The sequence below is a fragment of the Oncorhynchus mykiss genome, chromosome 12, assembly GCF_013265735.2.
Source record: "Oncorhynchus mykiss isolate Arlee chromosome 12, USDA_OmykA_1.1, whole genome shotgun sequence".
NCBI lineage: Eukaryota > Metazoa > Chordata > Actinopteri > Salmoniformes > Salmonidae > Oncorhynchus > Oncorhynchus mykiss.
The window spans coordinates 32,222,989-32,246,689 of NC_048576.1; the positions used below are offsets into that span (position 1 = coordinate 32,222,989).

Here is a 23,701-nt window from a genome sequence, read left to right on the forward strand (position 1 = left end):
GTGTGTTCTGTTCTGGTAAATTTACCAGGTGTGTTCTGTTCTGGTAAATTTACACAGGTGTGTTCTGTTCTGGTAAATTTACACAGGTGTCTGGGCGTGTTTCTTGATTTAATGCCTTCCACATTAAACACTGGAAACATCACACGGTTACTTTGGTCAGGAAAAAAACATTTCCTTCTGACTCACATCACATAAAACCACTACACATGAATAATGATGATAGGATTTGTTTGACTTTTGTAGTCAAATAAAGTCAAATAAATAAAAGCATTTAGATAAGGAAGAGTGATTACAGATTTAACAGCGATACGGATGAACCTAGGCATATTAAAACCACAGTCCAAACTCTGCACCTGGAACAATGTATGATGGGACAAAGATTTTTGGACTAAATTAACAAGCATGATTTTGTGTGTTAATAGAAAACACTTAACTTTGGTACAGCATGTGCATTGCCACATGGCATAAACATCTCCACCTGAACAAATATGATCTGGCTATCAGACATCAGTACCAACCCCAACTTATCCCAACCATCCCATCTCATGTACCTTGCTGTTGACAGGCTGAATAGAGAATGGATAAGAGAGGCTCCAATACACACTCGTCTTGACACACATTTTAAAACCCAGCTGGTTCAAATGAACCTCTCTTCCACTGCATGTTACCTGTCAAAGCTGGTCTGCCCAGACAGAAAGTCCAAAGAGGAGGTGGAGGGGAGGATAGATGGGGGTTGCAAGGAGAAAGACAGAAGGGGAGGTTCGGGTGCCAGGGCCAAATCTTCATCAGATTAGGGATGACAAGAAAGATACTGTTTGGGATTGGGCAGATTAGTCAGCCCGTTTGGTTTAAACGATGTCTCGAAAACAGTGTTCAAAAGGTCCCCCTTCGCCTGCATAGGCCCTGAGCTCTCCTAGGCTTTTATGCAACCCCCCCACCCCCATCCCTGTCGCCAACGCATCAAAGCCTCTGCCGCCAAACTAAAACAAATGGAGACACATGTGTAAAAATGTGTGTGTGTGTGTGTGTGTGTGTGTGTGTGTGTGTGTGTGTGGGTGGGTGTGGGTGGGTGTGTGTGGGTGGGTGTGTGTGTAGAAGGCTATGGTGCCATGTTTAGCTACGTCACACAGCTTTAGAGATGTTATTCTTTCACCGCCCTCCAATGTTGTTGTGTTCTCTCCTCAGAGACAAAATAATAATATCCACCATGTCACAAGCGGAAAAACTCCCACACGTCCTAATATAAGGAGCTACCTCTTTCCATCTCAGTAGAAAGGAAAGCGAAATAGAGAGAGTGAGAGGAACGTGTGTGTGTGTGTGTGAGGAGAGGGAGAGAGAGTAAAGAGAGAAAGTGGGAGGGAGGGAAAGAGCGAGCGAGAGCAAAGGAAATCTGAAGATACAAGGGGATAAAAGCATGAAACAGGTTGTGTTACTGTGTAACGATGGAGGAAGTGACTGAGCTGTGACCCGTGTTGGTACGAGACAGATAGCCATGAAACATCACAGGATGTCTCCCCTTTAATAAGATGTGTGTTGGGGGGGGGAGCGAGAGAGAGAAGAGAGAGACAGAGACAGAGAGGAGTACTGCAGTTGAAGAGAGGAAAAACAATTGAGAGAGGGTAGAGGGAGAAAGAGAAATGCAATGAATCACAGTGAGAAAGGTCTCTCTGGCTGGTCCTATTATATCTTCTCTAGGCCCAGGTCCAGTTATACCACTCTATCACTCATTAGTAAATATGTTCACCCTCACTCACTGAACATGGCCACTGTGCAGCTGAGGGAGCTGGTGACTGTGGGTGTAATGGTGCTAGGTTTAGTGTGGGGACAAGAGTGCTGAGCTAAGTCCAGTGTGTTGATGTGATAGACACCCCCACATCTCTCGCCACTTTAAAAAACCTTGACTCTAACTCTGGGTTACTAACTCTGCCACTGTTTATTGGCCTTCAGTCGCCTCGGTGGGAAGGCAGAGTGAAAATAACTGTAAATAACCACGATAAAGACTTTTTACTGCCCTAATTTATAACGTCTGCTCAAGGTGGTAGAGGGGAATATTAGGCGAGAGGAAATTGTGACAAGAAAAAAGGAACCAGAGGAAGAGTAGTGTTGACGCCATGACTGAACATTAAGCAGAAGGCTGTGGGGGTTAAGGTTAAAATAATGCTCCGTCTTCTCTGGGCTTTGTCTCGGTGAAGAATCCCAGCTCTCCTCAAGCCGCTTACACAAACACAGGCATTCACATGAATATGCACACACACAAACATGCATACACACACAACCAACAGAGGGCCAACAGGGCCAGGGATGCAACCAACCATCATAGCAAATGAGCGGCCATTGGACAGCCAGTCGTTAACCTGTCATCAAGATGATCCCTGGCCCTGGCACTGCCCTATCAGCTGGAAGTTCACACACTGTCAGGAGTGGCTAAGTGTAGCACACACACACAAACACCCACCCACAAACACCCACCCACACACAAACACCCACCCAGTGAGAGCCGGCTGGCGTCTGCCAGCTTCCTAGCATTCCTCACATGCCTGCACCCTCACAAACACCCCTGTAGGTACTGTATATTTGGGTTTGACCCCCATTTGTTTTGACAGTAAAGGGGATCGTCTGAAAAAACGTAATTTCACAGAAAGGAATGAGGACCGGAAACAGACGGAGCAAATGTGATATGATTCTAAAGACTGCATTCACATACTGTCTAGCCTAGTGGGCAGCATGGGGGGGCAGCATGGGACGTGGGCAGCATGGGACGTGGGACAGATCAGAGACCCTGGTCCTCCTTGTTCATTGAGGTGAGTCAGGTGACCGGGTCTCTTACTATGGAAACCATACATATCTAACCTAATCTTGTCCACTACCAGGTACTTTTACTTCTGTGTTTAAATAAACACGTGTCCTCTTAGCACAAAAGGGGCAGCAGCGTAGCCTAGTGGTTAGAGCGTTGGACTAGTAACCGAAAGGTTGCAAGATCGAATCCCCGAGCTGACAAGGTACAAATATGTCGTTCTGCCCCTGAACAAGCCACTGTTCCGAGGCAGTCATTGAAAATAAGAATTTGTTCTTAGCTGACTTGCCTAGTTAAATAAAAAATAAAAAGACATTCTTAATCCAGCAGTGGTGACACAGAGGATTAAGGGCCATTCGTCAGGACGGGGACACAAACCATACCTCAGGGTAGTTTTTTTTTGTGTGTGTGTGTGTGTGTGTGAGAGCCTGGAGGTTATGAACACAGTGTGTGCAGGCAGGTATGCTGGGCTGCGGTCCAGACAACCAGTCAAATCAATAACACAAGCCATTTTAGGGAGAACCAAACCACCATGGCTTCCTGACCTTTGGCCAAACACAGAACCTGGATCCATCAGAGACTTCATCCCCCCAGTCCTCTTTGAACACACCCTACCATACCCTGCTGTTAAACAACACTGCCCACCCCACCCTGCTGTTAAACAAATACAATAACAGACTGGTCAGAGAAAACAGGAGAGGAAGAAGGAGGGAGACGGAGAGAGGGACACGGATGGGTCTGCCAGAAGTGAAAGCTTTGAAAGTCACTCAGACACAAGGAGTGGAGGGTCAACATGATCTGGCCCCAGGTCCATCAGAGACACGACCTCTCAAAAAAACTGGAAGCATTCGATGTGCCTTCCCTAATTGCTCATATTCCTCCTATGACTAGCAGGTGCCATTTTTTATGAAAGGTTGATAACACACCTCACAGTCACAAAATGTATGAATGCATAGACTACGTATAGGACAGCTGCATACATACTTACAAGATGTGATTCACTTAATTATCTAAGCCACCTGGATAATCCCATATACCTACAGGAAAAGAGCCAAGACATTAATATCAATGCCATAAAAGTATATATGTATTGTTCTGTGCATGTGTGAACCGGTCTGTGCGTGCCCATCATGGTGGTGGTGTTGAATATGAACTCTGCTAGGTTTATTTCCCTGCGGACATAACGGATATGGAGCAGTAAACATGCCAGTAAAACAAACCCACCCATCCCAGACATGATACAGCCGGCAGTTATTCTGTTATTGAACCCATATAATTGACTCAACGACGCCATAAAACGCTAACGTGTTACATTACCGGCCCTGGTAGAACAACTTGGCTGGCCGGCACAGAAAAGTCTGTCAGAGTGTCGCACGGCAAGGGGGAAAACTGTCACTGTAGTGGAGTGACTCAGAGACTCCAGCCGGTCAACAGTGAAAGAGGTTTCCTGTGTGTGAGGTGCTGTACTGTACTCTACTGTACTGTAATGGTCTGGAGTGGAACATGCCGTGAAATAAGTAGCCCAAGAACAGCAGTTGGCTGACCTTCAGCATACCAGTCTCGTAGGATCTATCAGAGGTAGTGCACTACACAGAATACTAGGGTGCCGTTTAGGGCAACCCCAGTGTAAGGTACATAACAGGAGTACAATCCCATATGGACGCCAGTCCCCACACTATATGCAATTTGAAATTGTAATATCTAGTGGCTTGTAAATGCCAGCCAGTTGTGTCCAACTCCAAATACCCCTTACCTTTCTTCTGAAGCTGTGCTCTCTCCTTCTGCCGCAGGTCTGTCTCCCGGCCCAGCACCTTCCTCTGTCTCTCCAGCTCACCTCGTAGCATCCCGAGACGCATCTGCATACACTCCCGCTCCTTCTTCTGCAGAGAGAGAGCGAAGAAAGGAGAGAGAGAGGTGGAGAGGAGAAAATGAAGAATAAACCGAGAGAGAGTGAGAAAGAAAGAAATAGAAAGAGAGTATATATATGTTTCACCACAGCAAGTGCTTTTCATTATTCCAGCTCAACACCATATCCCCATTAGGTCTCTCAGAACAAGCCACACAATCTAGGGCCAATCCCATAACAAACTCATTCAATACGCCTCTCATAACCCATTATACACTGTCAATACTGGATGGATGAAGACAAGTGGGGCCTCAAACAAGGTCTTTCAAAATAACCCCTCCAAAATCCCTCACGAGAGAAATTGGAGATCCTCATATAAAGGGCAAATGCGAGTTAACCTCTTCATGTCCATAACGGAAAAATATAATTTCCTTTGGTACACTTGTTCTCTGAGCTTACTGATGGACAAATCTGGAAAATTATTCTTCAATTGGCCAAAGTGTTTGTCTAAAATACAAGTTTTTTACACTGTACTATATTTAGTCTTTGGACATATTTTATAAATGTGAATTCATGTGAATACATGTTCAAATGATCAGATCTTAATAATTTGTGGTAAAAACACAAAAGTATGTGGACACCCCTTAAAAATGAGTGGATTTGGCTATTTCAGCCACACCAGTTGCCGGCCGGTGTATAAAATCGAGCACCTAGACATCTCCATAGACAAACATTGGCAGTAGAATGGCCTTACTGAAGAGCTCAGTGACTTTCAACATGGTACCGTCAAAGGATGCCACCTTTCCATCAAGTGTCTGCCCTGTTAGAGCTGCCCCGGTCGACTGTAAGTACTGTTATTGTGAGGTGGAAACGTCTAGGAGCAACAAAGGCTCAGCCGCGAAGTGATAGGCCACACAAGCTCACAGAACGGGACCGCCGAGTGCTGAAGCGCGTAAAAATCATCTGTCCTCGGTTGCACCACTCAAAACCAAGTTCCAAACTGCCAATGGAAGCAATGTCAGCACAATAACTGTTTGTCAGGAGCTTCATGAAATGGGTTTCCATGGCCAAGCAACGGCACAAAAACCTAAGATCACCATGCACAATGCCAAGTGTCAGCTAGAGTGGTGTAAAGCTCGCCGCCATTGAACTTGTTCTTGTTGTTTCAGCAAGACAATGCCCCTGTGGGCAAAGCGAGGTCCATACAGAAATAGTTTGTCGAGATCGGTGTGGAGGAACTTGACTGGCCTGCACAGTGCCTTGACCTCAACCCAATCGAACACCTTTGGGATGAATCAGAACGCTGACTGCGAGCCAAGCCTAATCGCCCAACATCAGTGCCCGACCTAACTAATCCTCGTGGCTGAATGGAAGTCCCCGCTGCATTGTTCCAACATCCAGTGGAAAGCCTTCCCAGAAGAGTGGGGGGGACCAACTACATATTGAACGCCCATGATTTTGGAATGAGATGTTCGACGAGCAGGTGTCCACATACTTCTGGTCATGTATTGTGTATGTGTGCGTGTGCGTGTGCGTGTGCGTGTGTATATATATATGTGTGTGTGTGTGTGTGTGTGTGTGTGTGTGTGTGTGTGTGTGTGTGTGTGTGTGTGTGTGTGTGTGTGTCAAAACTATGATCATATTTGAGATTCTTCAAAAGTGGCCTCCCTTTGCACGCTCTTGGCATTATCTCAACCAGATTCATGAGGTAGTCACCTGGAATGCATTTCAATTAACAGGTGTGCCTTGTTAAAAGTTAATTTGTGGAATTTATTTCCTTCTGAATGCATTTGAGCCAATCAGTTGTGTTGTGACAAGGTAGGGGTGGTATACAGAAGATAGCCCTATTTGGTAAAAGACCAAGTCCATATTATGGCAAGAACAGCTCAAATGAGCAAAGAGAAACAACAGTCCATCATTACTTTAAGACATGAAGGTCAGTCAATACAGGAAATATCAAGAAGTTAGAAAGTTCAGTCGCAAAAACCATCAAGCGCTATGATGAAACTGGCTGTCATGAGGACCGCCACAGGAAAGGAAGACCCAGAGTTACTTCTACTGCAGTTACAGTTAACTGCACGTCAGATTGCAGCCCAAATAAATGCTTCACAGAGTTCTAGTAACAGACACATCTCAACATCAACTGCTCAGAGAAGACTGAGTGAATCAGGCCTTCATGGTCGAACTGCTGCAAAGAAACCACTACTAAAGGACACCAATAAAAAGAAGAGACTTGCTTGGGCCAAGAAACACGAGCAATGGACAATAGACCAGTGGAAATCTGTCCTTTGGTCTGATTAGTCCAAATTTGCGATTTTTGGTTCCAAACGCAGTGTCTTTGTCAGACACAGAGCTGGTGAATGGATGATCTAAGCATGTGTGGTTCCCACAATGAAGCATGAAGGAGGTGTGATGGTGTGGGGGTGCTTTGCTGGTGACATTATCAGTATTTTTTTAAATAATTCAAGGCACACTTAACCAGCATGGCTACCACAGCATTCTGCAGCAATACGCCATCCCACCTGGCTTGCGCTTAGTGGGACTATTATTTATTTTTCAACAGGACAATGACCCAACACACCTCCAGGCTGTGTAAGGGCTATTTAACCAAGAAAGATAGTGATGGAGTGCTGCATCAGATGACCTGGCCTCCACAATCACCCAACCTCAACCCAATTGAGATGGTTTGGGATGAGTTGGGCCACAGAGTGAAGGAAAAGCAGCCAACAAGTGCTGAGCATATATGGGAACTCCTTCAAGACTGTTGGAAAGCATTCGAGGTGAAGCTGGTTGAGAAAATGCCAAGAGTGTGCAAAGCTGTCATCAGGGCAAAGGGTGGCTATTTGAAGAATCTCAAATATAAAATATATTTTGATTTGTTTAACAGTTTTTTGGCTACTACATAATCCCATGTGTTATTTCATAGTTTTGATGTCTTCACTATCATTCTACAATGTAGAAAATAGTAAAAAATAAAGAACAACCCTTGAATGAGTAGGTGTTCTAAAAACTTTTGACCGGTAGTGTATATATCAACAATATCTAAATAAATCCACACACACACACACACACACCACTAGAGAATATGCAGTATAAGCAAATCCAATGCAAGTCAATAGAGACTGGAGAGAGAGTAATTTTACAAAATTCTCTCTCATCTTAAACATGTTCAGATCTTAATTTTTAGTATATTTCTTGCCTGGACCAAAATTTTAATATACATTTTTGCAAATCTATTGAAAATAAAAACACCAGATTTACATAAGTATTCAGAACCTCTGCTATGAGACTTGAAATTGAGCTCAGGTGCATCCTGTTTCCATTGATCATCCTTGAGATGTTTCCACAATTTGATTGGGGTCCACCTGTGGCAAATTCAATTGACTGGACATGATTTGGAAAGGCCCACACTTGTCCATACAAGGTCCCACAGTTGACAGTGCATGTCAGAGCAAAAATCAAGCTATGAGATTGAAGGAATTGTCCGTAGAGCTCAGAGACAGGATTGTGTTAAGGCACAGATCTGGGGAAGGGTACCAAAACATTTCTGCAGCATTGAAGGTCCCAAGAACACAGTGGCCGTCTTAATCCTTAAATTGAAGAAGTTTGGAACCACTAAGACTCTTCCTAGAGCTGGCCGCCAGGCTAAACTGAGCAATCGGGGAAGAAGGGCCTTGGTCAGGGAGATGACCAATAACTCGATGGTCGATCTGACAGAGCTCCAGAGTTCCTTTGTGGAGATGGGAGAACCTTCCAGAAGGACAACCATCTCTGCAGCACTCCACCAATCAGGCCGTTATGGTAGAGTGGCCAGACGGAAGCCACTCCTAAGTAAATGGAACATGACCACCCGCTTGGAGTTGCCAAAAGGCACCTAAAGGACCCACAGTCCATGAGAAACAAGATTCTCTGGTCTGATGAAACCAAGATTGAACTCTTTGGCCTGAATGCCAAGCGTCACGTCTGGGGGAAACCTGGCACCATCCCTACGGTGAAGCATGGTGGTGGCAGCATCATGCTGTGGGGATGAATTTCAGCGACAGGGAGCCTCAGGATCGAGGGAAAGATGAACGGAGCCAAGTACAGAGAGATGCTTGATGAAAACCTGCTCCAGAGCACTCAGGACCTCATTCTAGGATGAAGTGCCGTGTAAATGACTTCTTTGCACAATTCTAGCCAGAGTTCCTCTGTCCAATGTCTGTGTTCTTTTTCCCATCTTAATCTTGTATTTTTGGGGGGCCAGTCTGACATGGCTTTTTCTTTGCAACTCTGTCTAGAAGGCCAGCATCTCGGAATCGCCTCTTCACTGTTGACGTTGAGACTGTTGTTTTGACGGTACTATTTAATGAAGCTGCCAGTAGTGGACAAGTGAGGCGTGTTTCTCAAACTAGACACTCTAATGTACTTGCCCTCTTGCTCAGTTGTGCACCGGGGCCTCCCACTCCTCTTTCTATTCTGGATAGAGATAGTTTGCCCTGTTCTGTGAAGGGAGTAGTACACAGTGTTGTACGAGATCTTCAGTTTTTTGGCAATTTCTCACATGGAATAGCCTGTATTTCTCAGAACAAGAATAGACTGATGAGTTTCAGAAGAAAGGTCTTTGTTTCTGGCCATTTTGAGCCTGTAATCTAACCTACAAATGCTGATACTACAGATACTCAACTAGTCTAAAGAAGGCCAGTTTTATTGCTTCTTTAATCAGGACAACAGTTTTCAGCTGTGCCAACATAATTGCAAAAGGGTTTTCTAATTATCAACTAGCTAATCCAAGTCATAATTTTAAAAAGGCTAACACAACCTGCCATTGAAACACAGGAGTGCTGGTTGCTGATAATGGGCCTCTGTACGCCTATGTAGATTTTCCAGCTACAATAGTCATTTAAAACATTAATAATGTCTACACTGTATTTCTGATCAATTTGATGTTATTTTAAATGGACAAAAACTTTTCCCTTTCCCTTCAAAAACAAGGACATTTCTAAGTAACCCCAAACTTTTGAATGGTAGTGTATATACCAACAATTATTGAGATCTGAACATGTTTAAGATATGAGAAAGAGGGAAAACTCTGAAATTACTCACTCTCCAGTCTCCATTGACTTGCATTTGCTTATACTGCATGTAGTCTAGGGGTGAGGTGTATTTGTATATATATAGATGTATTTGTATATATAATTTAAACAAGTATTCACATGACTTGATTCATGAAATGTGTCCAAAGACTAAATATAGTACGATACAGAAACAGGTCAAATAACAATACTATATGCTTTTAAACTATTTATTTCTGAAATGCATTTCAAAATACTCAGGAAACTAGGTGTATGTCGCAGGTCACTACTTCACAGGAGAGCCATTTGAAAGTAAACCTTTTTTTTTAGCAAAATGCGTTTTTTTGGCAGAAATGGAACATGTGAACGTTCATGTACCTTAATAACATACCTGCATGACATCTGTAAATATGAATATAATTGTTAAATTACGAGCCTAGTTGGTTTAGCCACAGAAAAAGTCAGCAACCTTCCCGCTAGCCATGATTGGCTGAGGTAATGAGTGGGCTGGACATGCCGAGAAATGAGTACGGATTGGTCTGCCATATAGCACGCTTCTCTTTGAGCTGGTCAGTAAGTGTAGGTAATCCTGTCTAACTCAGCTTTTTTTATGTATCGTGTAGTAGAACTGTGTAAGTGTTGCTCTCCACTTTTTGGAAGACCGAGTTTTGAAATCAGTGGAATTACAGTATGATAGCTAAGGAGATGGAGAAAACACCTGACTCCGGATTACATCTTCAAACTAAGGACAACCATGGCATCCGTGACAGGAAGCAGCGTCCATCTGTGATGTATACAGGTAAGATAGTCTAGCTCGCTACATTTTCAAATATTACACTTTTCTAATTTTGACAGAAAGTCATTTTCATTTCAAGTTAAAGTGTACTGTTAGCTAGCTAGCTAACATTACGTGTATGATCTTATTATTTTTATCTCAGAGCCATTTGCTTTGCTAGTTATATCCTAATTTTAGCTAGCTAACATTGAACCTGGTTGGTTAGCTACCTGCATATTCATGCAGGGTAGTAATGTCATGAGTTGGGATTATGGTTCATTGTTTACCTAGCTAGCTACATGTCTTAAAAGACCACTATGAAAGTATCCTTTTCAATAGAATGTCACTGCGACAACTATTGATAGACGTAGCTGGTAAATTTGCTCTACTCCGATTTCAGAGCACTCTCGTCTGAGTGTGCCAGAGCGCAGAGTAACTGACAAATTAACGCTCAACACCAGCTGAATATGGCCGGTGTCAGTAAATGTTGCCAAAAAAACATAAATTGTTGACAGCAGCACAGTTGCAGTCACCAACACTCGGGATAACATAAAAACAGCCTACCAGCTCTGCTAGGGCGAGAAAATGGTCAGTGAGCGGTTCTCTCATTTGTGTCTGGAAGTAGCTAGCAAGCTTGCCAACGTTAACCAGTTAGCTTGGGCGCTTGACTGTTGTTGTTTAGACAGAAAGCTCAGATAAACTCTTAAAGAGATTGTTGGGGCAAAAAGCTTAAGAGGGCGTGAACGATGCTGAATGGGTGTAGACAAAGAAGAGCTCTCCAGTAGGTACCAAAACAGGCCATTTTCTCAAAAGTGAGGTTACAAGTTTATCAACTTTCAAAGTAGAATTACTTTCCCGTTGTTCCTCAAGTGCAGTGTATGATATACCATTTTGTAGCTCTTAATCCAATGTAAAAAAAAACACTTTCAAATTTTGCTACATAAGACAGAACCAAGGCGGTCGATCACAGTTAAAAAATAAATGTATACATTTCCTCAAAATCCCAACTTAGATTGACACTGGAAGCATGATAGATAATGACAATCTTAAAATCTTCAATGTGGCCTGTGTAGACACTTGGACTAACCTACTATGTTGACACCAATGTCATACAATTACACCATATGGAATTTGTCCTGTGGTGCATTTTGATATTGTACTAAATATAGTTCAAGGACGTGAATGGGTTTGACGTCACTGCCAAGCGAGAGAGAGAACACCGCACTAACTGGCGTAAAGGGCCAGTGTGTTATGTAGCAAAGTGTTATCTGATAGAAGTGGGTGGGCTTTGTGACTGGTTCATTCTGGGACTGACATTGTGGCTGAACCCTCTAAGGCCTGGAGCGGGGCTTACTACATGCAGGAACTGGACCTTCCTCACTTCTGCCCTTTTCTCTCAGACCAGGGGTCTTCAACCTTTTTTTGCCCATGGACCTCCACCCAGGCAAACCGGAGACCCACGGACCCCCATCATATTTTTATTTATTTTTCCTTTATTTAACTAGGCAAGTCAGTTAAGGACAAATTCTTATTTTCAATAACGGCCTAGGAACAGTGGGTTAACTGCCTTGTTCAGGGGCAGGATGACAGATTTGTACAATACATTCAGTATTGTTGTAATCAACATTTTAAATGATTAGATTTGGTAGATAGTTTTCATTATTTTCACCTCCCTACATTGTAATTGGAAGAGGAAGTGTAAACACTAACATAGCCTATTATCTGAAAAAGGGAACTCAAAACACATTTTTGCTAATAGCAGCTAATTAGCTGGTTAAACAAAGGTTATCCATGTTTTGGCAAACATGTACTGTACGAGAAGAAGATGAGAGAGCACCAACATCACCTATTCACTAATTTATCAGCTGCAGACAAGCCAATGGAGTTGGTGCGGGAGGGGGGGGCATAGAGTTAGCCATTATATTGCAGTCCTAACTATCCAAGGCCAGGCCAGGCCAGGCCAGGTAGATGACGATGAGTCCATGAGTGCTGAACTGAACCAAATACTTCTCTTCCCTGGCTGGCAGACAGCTGGCTGTAGATTGATCATGGGACTGCGGGACACAGGGGTGACGGAGGAGGCTGCGCCAGTGAAACATTAGATTCTGATTACATCGGAGTGGACAGAGAGACTGAATCCTGCTGTGGTATTCACCACACAGCCTGAAGTCACAGTTTATCACCATATCAAACACTTCAGACTGTCAGAGCAGTAGGAGAGAAGCTGAGCTGTGTGTTTAGGTGTGTGTGTGTGTCCAGATGGCTTCCAAATGGTCTCGCTTGGAAAGGGGGAGGAAGGGGCATATGAGAAATGATCATGAGAGACGTGAGGACTGGAGATTCTCAAACGAGTGTGGGGGAGACAAGATAAATGTGCTACCATGTAAGAAATAGTACAGCATCAGCATTGCACCCTTAGGGGTGGGGAGAAGGTGGTGCAGGGTCACACACACAGGGCTAGCATCAACACCAGATGACATCTAGCTCACCACATGCCCCGTCGCCTGGGTATACCTGGATAGAGCCATTAGTATATGCAAGTCAATTAGTCAACATCTCCAGCCACCACAGGGTGCCTCCCCATCAGGCCCCAACACCATCCCCGAACATCTCACTCTATCTGGGGTTCACTTAAGGCCTGTTGGGAGGCCCCCTCCAGCCCTGGATGTACTACCCCCCAAATGAAGAACAGCGCTTGCTCTTTCGCAGGGCACAAAGTTGGAAAGATTAGAGGAGAAAGAGGGATGGATGGAGAGAGAGAGCTTGTCCTCCAACTCAAACCCATTTTGATTCCTCTGATCAGTATCATAATCCACCGCCAAGGAGGCTAATGAAAACCAGAGAGAGAGTAAGCTGACTGAGCATCTCCCTCCTCTTCCAATCTGGCTGCTTGATATGATCATCCCAGTCAGTCCTGCATTCTATCTTCTGACCCAGCAGGAATTTTAACCTTGTTATTTAGAGAGAGCATTTATTTTGCCAGTTGCCTGCAGCTGTGTGTGGTATCAACACACACACAGAAGACACGTACACGCACGCAGGCACAAATGTAGGCACGCACACGGACGGACACACACAGATGGCGATCGCAGCCAGGATCAGTAAATGCTGATATGCCTCTTATCAAGGTCTTCTGAGGCTTTTTTTTTAGGAAAACAGAGGGTGTCAGTCACTCAGACAGGCTAGATAGAGCCCCCATCTCCCGGAGTGTCAGAGCCCATATGTAGTGCAGGAATGCTGCAGCTCGCGTGTTAACCACCACTAACTACAGCCCTCCTCTAGCCTTTTGCCAAATGCCAGAGTTGACAGGTAGGCTAAGGCCGGTGTGTGTGATGTATGTAGTGCTTGCGCGGGTGCGTGTGTTTGCGTGCATGCATGCGTGTGTGTGACTGTGCATGTGTGTGTGTGTGTGCATGTGTGTGTGTGTGTGTGTGTGCGCCTTACAGCCAAAGCGCTGTGTATTGCTTGTCTGAAGGTCCCCGGACATCAAACAGCCAGTTGGTCAGCTGAGTCAACAGCGACAGAGGCATAACCTGGCCGTAACCCTGGAGATCAATGGCAGAGTGTGGGTGAGAGGGTGAAAGGGCCACGCCGGGCCGTGTTGGTGGGCTCCATTCCACACCCTTTGATCCCACACAGACGTGAGGTGGGGTGGGCAGACAGAGGGAGAGAGAGATACTAACAGGGAGAGCACTCATAAACAGAGAGGGGAGACTCAGAGTAAGACACACACAATGCTCCCCTCTTTCGAAACCAATAACTCAGTGGGATCATTTTAAAAGGATCTGTCTCAGCTACAGTACACAGAGAGAGCAGCGGTGGCTGATCAAAAGGAGATAGAACATGATTTATTAGCTGAGGTGAACTCTAAAAGGCTTTGGAATGTTTCATTGAGAGGAAGTATCAGCCAAAAGGCCTTTTCAATAGGAACATTGTGCTGTAGTGTGTGTGTGTCTTCATCATCTGATTGACTGAGGTGCTAGTAAGTAGTCAGTTTAGTTCAGTGGTAAAGAACACAGCACTCAGACAACAACAGGCTGAAGGGAGAGAAGGGAAGGGAAGGGGACAACTAACTGAGGTATGTAGGTGAACAACAACAAGAAACTGTTGGAGCAGTCTCCTCTGACCGTGATGACAGCCACACACACACACACACAGTATTCATAACCCTTGACTTATTCCATTTTGTTGTGTTACAGCCATATATTCTCTCTCTCACCCTTCTACACACAATACCCCATAATGACAAAGTGAAAACATATTCTTTGAAATGTTTGCACATTAATTGAAAATGAAAAACAGAAATATCTAATTTACATAAGTATTCCCACCCCTGAGTCAATACATTTTCGAATCACATTTGGCAGCGATTGTACAATATTTGCCCATTATTCTGTTCAAAATTACTCAAGCTCTGTCAAATTGCTTATCATTTGTTTAACATGAAATACCCCTGAACATGTTTACAATTACAAGCATACCCATAACATGATGCAGCCACCACTATGATTTAAAATATGGAGAGTGGTACTCAGTAATATGTTGCATTAGATTTGCCCCAAAGATAACACTTTGTATTCAGGACATCCAGTTCATTTCTTTGCAGTACTACTTTAGTGCCTTGTTGCAAACAGGATGCATGTTTTGGAATATTTTTTTAAAAATTCTATACAGGCTTCCTTTTCACTCTGTCAAGTGGCTTAGTATTGTGGAGTAACTACAATGTTGTTGAGCCAGCTTCAGTTTTCTCCTGTCGCAGCCATTGAACTCTGTAATTGTTAAAGACACCATTGGCCTCATTGTGAAATCCCTGAGCAGTTTCCTTCCTCTAAGGTAATGGAGTTTGTCATCTTTGTCGTGACGGAGTTTATTGATACACCATCCAAAGTGTAATTAATAATTCCACATTGCTCAAAGGGATATTATTTTTTATTTATTGTTACCCATCTACAAATAGGCACCCTTCTTTGCGAGGCATTGGAAAACCTCCCTGGTCTTTGTAGTTGAATGTGTGTTTGAAATTGTATCTGTGGGGTACACGATTATTGCACATGCACACACAACTTATTATGTGACTTGTTAAGCACATTTTTACTCCTGAACTTATTTAGGCTTGCCATAACAAAAGTGGTTGACTACTTATTGACTAAAGACATTTCAGCTTTCATTTTTAATGAATTAGTTACATTTTTCAAAAACATAACTCCACTGACATTATAGGGTAGTATGTGTAGGCCAGTGACAACAATCTCAATTTAATTTTAAATTCTGGTTGTAACAAAACAAAATGTGGAAAAAGTCCATGGGAGTGAATACTTTCTGAAGGCACTGTAGGAACACACACACTGTAGAGAAAGCTGTGGAGGAAAGGGGGGAGGGCGGCTAAATCTTATGTGCAAAAATCAGCTTTTAACTTGACAGTGTAGCCTATACCTTGAGCCCCAAAACATGAAAGTGTCAGAGCCCCAGGGCTTTTTTAACAGGACCTTTTGAAGTGTACGTTTACAATAAACACAACATTTAAAACCTAGGATTACCACTCCGTTTTCACAGCTGTTTGGAAGCCAATTCCAACATTTTTAAATATGCTTTCTTTTTATTGGTTTTGATTTGACTTGGAGGGTGGAAATAAAGTTACACTTTTTTTGTTAAAATGTCCCAATGCAACATGCAACTCCAGAGCCTGCTGGTTTTCTGTTGTACCTGATTACTAATTGCACCCGTCTAAATCAGTCCCTGATTAGAGGGGAACAATAAAGAATGCAGTGGCACTGGTTTTGAAGTCCAGAGTCAGGGTTGGGTAGGTTACTTTCTAAATGTATCTGTTACAGTTACTAGTTACCTGTCCAAAATTGTAAATCAGTAGCTTAACTTTTGGATTACCAGAACTCAGTAAAGTAATTGGATTACAGCCAAAGTCATAAAATCTGGTTTTAAACGTAAACCTAACCTTAACCCTATAGTTAACCACACTGCTAACCCCTAATGCCTAACCCTAACCTTCAATTAAGACCAAAAAGCTCATTTTTGTTTTCATTAATTTTAACAATATCGCCAATGTCAACCTGCTTAAGAGGCATTAGAAGAAGACAAAAATGAATATTACTAATTGAACAACATCCATTGCAGGATAAATCAATGTTAGAGTTTGGATGTTACATTTTACTTTATGGGCTGGTTATGTTGGCCTGCTATAACCCATTGCTTTCTACTACAGGTAATAATATGATTATCTTTACATCTTTCCAGCTATTCCAATTCATTTAAAAATACCTGATCTTCAAGATTAGGACTTGGGAAATATAGATTAGCCAAATTGTTTTGAGTTGAAGAAGAAATGCTGCTCTCGAATGGCATGCTTCGAGCACTACCGAAAAGCTTTATTTGCATTTGAAAAATTAACCCCATATAGTGCATTTGCTAAGGACGCCTATTGTTTACATTTGTTGGTGACATTTTGATATCTTGATAATTTGCAGCTGTTTAAGTCTATAAAAAGTGTGTGGGTTTGAGCATGTGTCCGTTTTTGAGCAATAAAAGCCGCATTCATGGTCTTTTAAAAATGAAACTTGTTTTTGACTGTATGGAGCACAATACCATGGGTGAGTTTAGAAGGGAGAAACTCGCTGAAACTTTAATTCCATAGGTTGGGTACCGCACTATGCAGCTGTTGCAAGTAGAGGTTGACCGATTAAAATCGGAATGGCTGATTAATTGGGTCCGATTTCAAGTTTCCATAACAATCGATAATCAGCATTTGTGGATACCGATCATGTCCTATTACATTGCACTCCACGAGGAGACTGCGTGGCAGGCTGACTACCTGTTATGCGAGTGCAGCAAGGAGCCAGGGTAAGGTGCTAGCTAGCATTAAACTTATCTTTTTTTTTAAAACAATCAATCTTAACATAATCACTAGTTAACTACACATGGTTGATGATATTACTAGTTTATCTAGCTTGTCCTGCGTTGCATATAATCGATGCGGTGCCTGTAAATTTATCATTGAATCACAGCCTACTTCGCCAAACGGGTGATTTAACAAGCGCATTCGCGAAAGATGCACTCGTTGCACCAATGGGTACCTAACCATAAACATCAACGCCTTTCTTAAAATAAATACACAGTATATATTTTTAAACCTGCATATTTAGTTAATATTGCCTGCTAACATTAATTTATTTTAACTAGGGAAATTGTGTCACTTCTCTTGCGTTCATTGCACGCAGAGTCAGGGTATATGCAACAGTTTGGGCCGCCTGGCTCGTTGCGAAATAATTTGCCAGACTTTTACGTAATTATGACATAACATTGAAGGCTGTACAATGTAACAGCAATATTTAGACTCATGGATTCCACCTGTTAGATAAAATACGGGACGGTTCCGTATTTCACTGAAAGAATAAAATGTTTTGTTTTCGTTATGATAGTTTCTGGATTCGACCATATTAATGAGCTAAGGCTCGTATTTCTGTGTGTATTATATTATAATTAAGTCTATGATTTGATAGAGCAGTCTGACTGGGCGGTGGAAGGCAGCAGCAGGCTCGTAACCATTCATTCAAACAGCACTTTACTGCGTTTGCCAGCATCTCTTCGCAATGCTTCAAGCATGGCACTGTTTATGACTTCAAGTCTATCAACTCCTGAGATTAGGCTGGCAATGCTCAAGTACCTATTAGAACATCCGATAGTCAAAGGTATATGAAACACAAATGGTATAGAGAGAAATAGTCCTATAATAACTACAACCTAAAACAACTTACCTGGGAATATTGAAGACTCATGTTAAAAGGAACCACCAGCTTTTATATGTTCTCATGTTCTGAGCAAGGAACTTAAACGTTAGCTTTTTAACGTGGCACATATTGCACTTTTACTTTACTACTTTCTACTCCAACACTTTGTTTTTGCATTATTTAAACCAAATTGAACAGGTTTCATTATTTATTTGACTAAATAGATTTTATTGATGTATTATATTAAGTTAAAATAAGTGTTCATTCAGCATTGTTGTAATTCTCATTATTACAACTAATATCAAATCAAATGTATTTGTCACATACACATGGTTAGCAGATGTTAATGCGAGTGTAGCGAAATGTGCTTCTGGTTCCGACAATGCAGTAATAACCAGCAAGTAATCTAACTAACAATTCCAAAACTACTACCTTATACACACAAGTGTAAAAAAAAAATGGCAGATTTATCAGTATCGGCTTTTTTTGGGTCCTCCAATAATCAGTATCGGCTTTTTTTGGGTCCTCCAATAATCAGTATCGGCTTTTTTTGGGTCCTCCAATAATCAGTATCGGCTTTTTTTGGGTCCTCCAATAATCAGTATCGGCTTTTTTTGGGTCCTCCAATAATCAGTATCGGCTTTTTTTGGGTCCTCCAATAATCAGTATCGGCGTTAAAAAAATCAGAATCGGTCGACCTCTAGTTGCTGACCACTGGGGAATACTCATTACGCCGATTCTGTTGCAAAACCTTTCTTAAACGAAAGCAAACGGAACGAAAACGGAGAGAGTTCTACCTGAATTTGTCCAAGAGAAACTCTCGTTTTACTCTGTTTGCTTCCATTTGGTTCTTAAACAGTAAACGGATTCCTTACTGAATATACCCCTGGTCGCCAAAACAATGATTGATAGGCAGCTTAAACTTCTTCAATTAAACCATTATTGGTGTAAAAAACACATATACATTTGTGAACAGCCATCCACATTCAAAAAAATCTACAATGCATAAGGCGCAAACAGCTAAATGAGAGAGCAGCAGTGTGAATCACATCAATGCGCTATGCAGCCTAGATATCAATAATAAGTGATATCTGTATTGCCCGTAGGCTACACCACTGCTGTCATCCTTACCTCCAAGTGTTTATTCAAGTTGGAAAATGACTGCAGCATTATCTTTGGAAGACTTAGCTTGGACTACAAAAGCCTATTCCTGCTATTTTCCCACAATCCATCAAACGCATCTGGTGTGTCATCATAGTGTTCTCTGACTTGTAATCAGACTCGCTCAGATTGAACAAATTTAAACATGCGCCTTTTTTCAATGCTGATTTTAATGTCACTGAGAAAACAGAAAGGTGTTAAATATTTTTTTGAATGAATTTAAAAGTCATCCTAGAAGTAATCATTTAGTTTTTCAAAAGAATCTGTAATCTGAATACTGAATACATTTATCTGTTACATGTAATCCGTTACTCCCCAACCCTGTCCAGAGTTGAGTTTGAGGGCGATAGAGGGTGACCGCTTAATCTGTCTAAATAGATGATATGATAAAAGCCTGAGGGTCTAATTACATATTATTATAAGGATCTGTGTAATACACTATCTACAATGTGCTGAGCATTTAGCCTAGTGCTAGCTTGGTGCCGTCCACAGATTATTATTGCTGGATGATCCCAGGTGGTTGTTTTGGCTGACTACAGGAGTAGCTGCTAGTGCTTCTCATCTGGACGAGCACAATCATCTTTGGTCAAATAAAAAAAAGAACAAAGACTTCAGTTCTCCTAGCCAGGTCTAATCTCACAAACTGATTATTATAGTAAGCACATGATATTGGCACAACATAGATAATGGGTTTGCAAGAGGATGAGTTGTGGATGAGCAGAGATCAGTGGAGGATCTGTATGTGGCTGGCTGACTCACCCGCTCGTTGCAGGCCACTGTCGTCCTCAGCTTCTCCTCAATCTCCTTCCCGATCTTCTGCACCGTCACCTGGGTCTGCTTGATGGCTCTCTGTGCTGTGTGGAGCCTAGAAAGTACAGGGAGGAAGAAAATCAGGATATTAATCAAAAGGCTCTCTACCACAGGAACTCAACAGACATGTACTGTATAATAGAGGATGCTTCTGTGATGCTGACAGATTTACATTACAACTGCAGGAGAGTAAATAAATAACTATACAGAAGAACAGAGGTCCGACTCTCCTCTACGGACAGCGTAATGTCAGCCATCTTGTTAGCTGCGCTATTTGTTAATGTTATATAGGTTTGTTTGGAGGACAGAGTGAGGAAGTATGAGTTATGATGGACCACATGTGTGTTCTAAATTTGTGGCGAGTTTGTTTCCCCTCATTGTTTCTTTTCCTAATTTACTGGGGTTTAATCTATATTGTTGTGCTGTATTGTCTCCAAATGTCTCAAAAGTTAATGAAAGTTCCAAATTAACAAAGGACAAAGCAGGTTTTGAGAACGTCGAAAGAACAAAGTTCATTAAAATGACTCCTATAGATTCAGGGGACATATCAGGTTCTCAAATACCCAAGAACCACAAATAACCCACCAGTATTTTAATCACTTTTATTTTCTAATATATCTAACCACAATTTAAGGCTTCAATGTTGCCCTATGGACCTAAACATACTAAATCCAGACCACTGAGAGAAACCTCAACGGGCCATTTAATAAACCCTCACCACAAACATGGAAGACATTCCCAAAACTTTTGGGTACTGAAGTCATTCATTCATTGTCCTCTCTGGAGAGGGAACAATAACAACAATACCAAAAGACAAGCTTAAACGTTATTGCAGCTATCAATCACAGACTTGATTAACTCTCCAAGTATGCTTTCAACAGCTCCAGGCCTCATGGGGAGGGAGGGAGAGAGGGAGACTGAGATGCTCCCCACAACAGAGCTGCCCCAGGGACACATCTAATAGGAACAGACAACCATCACACCAGGCTGAGATATGAGGGTCCTCCTCACACGCAGGAGGGCAGGCATTAGCAATAATATTGTCAGAGAGACTCGAGATCACCCTTGTTTTGTCCAATTTACAGACACGCTCAATGGGAGGTAAGTGTTAGATGTGGCAGTGTGGCTGGCAGTGTCTGACCCATTCTCTCTCTCATCTACAGTATGAATGGTTCCACCATCTGGTCTGGGGGCTCCCGGTGGAGAGATGTGGTTATCTTTCAGCCCCCCTGCCCCAACTTTCCAACCCACCATTCTTCCAGTCACATCATTCCACCTCTTTCTGAAGCAGGCTGTTCCTCACATCTCCATCCTACAATCCCTCCTTCTGTCTATTGTTCGCTACTAGTGAACCCTGAGGATGATCTAAGAACGTGCTGCCTGGCCTGTGTTTAATAGTAATATCTCAGCACTTAACCTAGATAATGCTAAGGCAGATTCCCGCCCCAAACCACTATGCATAGTCTTCAGTCAATCAATGCACCAAAACCAGAGTTCTTCAGCTTTTGGCTGAATCAGTGGACTTGATATAAGCCACAAAGACTATTTTAAGGGCCCAGGATTGTGGATAATCCTGTACTGGTGCCAAAACACTCTGCGATCTTTCATACTCCACTTCTGGGGCCTTTGAAACTGTCATCAGGGTCCAGGTATACTGAGGCCTGGTGGTTTCCCCTTCCTCTAGTACTTATAACATAATGGGAATATTCAACCACAACTTTCTTCTAAAATTCATACTATGCTTCTTTCTTAGAAATTCTCAATCATTCTCAACACCTCACTTCGGAGCACGAATCTGAAAAGAAGCCTTTTGGTCTTTCCCAATTTACCACAATCTCAAAATTGATCAAAAACATTTAACAAAATTGGTCTCTGTGACTACGGACATCTTTCTTCACTACGTGACTGCAACCACCTGGGTCCACACATGCCTCTCTCTCTCTCTCTCTCTCTCTCTCTCTCTCTCTCAGTAAAGGTTACATTAAGCAGGGTGGCGTGGAGCCACAGCTTTTTCAGATAAACGTCCCTCTTTTCACTCACGTATCCCATACCCGTTGCTTTCGTTCCTCAATTTTCTTAAATGAGGTAATTGGCTAAATCAGTGAGGCTAAAAACTCCATTCCTCTATCCATGCTGAACAAGGCAGCTAGTTGTCTGCCAATAAGTCATCTAGGCTACATACATCATGGGCCTTTTGGGGTCGGGTGGTGAAGGGGGGGGGGTACTCGGGTGCAGCTCTTTCCCACTGCTTGCACTTGAATGTGGTCCATGTGTGAGCAGCAGCTCTGGGTATTAGTCCATGGACTATATACACTCGCCTCTCATGATGCAACAACCACTTGTGGTTGAGTTCATAGTGGTTGCAGTGGGGAACGTGGTTATGGCAGAGTGAGAATGTGGCCTGTGGTCATGGAAGAAGTGGAAGTGGGGAATTTTAGTAACTTTACGGGACTGTTGAGAAAAGGGGTTTTGCTTCGGTATGCAGTCCCTCAGAGCCTTCCTGGAACTGCCTCTTTTACTGGGTTTTATGCCTGACCCTCCATAAAATTGGTTTCCACTAATCCAGCTCTGAGATATTTCCACAGATCTAGGGTGCCTCCAGCCCACTCCATGTTTTTTCATTAAAACGCTGTTCCTCAGACACCTCAGGATATTACTGTGTGTGGTAGGAGGACGGAGCCCAGACCAACATTCATCACTCCTGTATCTTCAGTAAGTGGGGTCAGACACTAACTTCTAATGATTTCACACTAAGAACGGAGGGAGGGAAAAAATCTTGAATACAATCATTCACTTTTCTTCCCATTTCAACCTGCCTGGGAAGACAACGATAGCCGTTGGAGATAGTCCTAGGAAACGTCAGAGCAAAGCCATTTTGACAGCTTTATCAGTCCGAGGTGATTGCGATGAAGGAATCTGATATGGCCACTTCCCCTAGGTGAGTGCTGTTATCTCCCCAGACCTTCACGCATGTCTGAAACCCTTATCAGCTCTACCAGTCTGAGGCTAGGAGGGCCAGGGCCCCTGGATCACAGGGGGGGAGGGGGGTGAACAAATCCCATGCAACTATGCTCTCACTGGGGCAGTACAACGACCAGGCTGGCACAAACCCCTCCAGAAAACCCACTGAACGATAAAACAACTTTTCCTTTTCTACAACAGGACTAGTGAAAATGACAACTAGGGATTACTTGGAGTTACAATTCAAATAAGTACGCATTTCAGATGTGCTTCAAAAGGACATTCAGTCCTTGATTTAAGATCTATAGGCATCTGAAAATAATAACATCTGTTGGCTTTAAACATTAAATCAGTTGGTGGGTGAATGCTTGATAAAAGCATGTTGATTACAACAACATTTTTGAACTCTCAAATGGAACATTTGCCCTAAACAGACAGCTGCTTGGAAGCCATCTTTAAAGAATTGTTGTTTGTGATGCTGCGTCTCACAGAATAAAGCAGGAAAGAAGTAAGGGTTGATGGATTTATGAGGTGCAAAATCAATGAACATTGTAATAAATACAA

At 42.7% G+C, this 23,701-nt stretch overlaps 1 protein-coding gene across 3 annotated transcripts in view; it reads right to left on the minus strand.

Moving 5' to 3' along the window:
• The window catches only part of LOC110537458 (UV radiation resistance-associated gene protein), a 162,174-nt gene that overhangs the window by 84,990 nt on the left and 53,483 nt on the right, over window positions 1-23,701 (minus strand). For all 3 annotated transcript variants that reach the window (XR_005034947.1, XM_021623519.2, XM_036937403.1), the window contains exons 7-8: window positions 20,126-20,231; window positions 4,548-4,674 (exon numbers count right to left, since the gene is read on the minus strand). Coding sequence is in view for 2 of the 3 variants with exons in the window: in XM_021623519.2 (XP_021479194.2) it covers window positions 4,548-4,674; window positions 20,126-20,231 (233 nt within the window). In the remaining variant the exon portion in view is untranslated. The remainder of the gene's footprint in view (window positions 1-4,547; window positions 4,675-20,125; window positions 20,232-23,701) is intronic.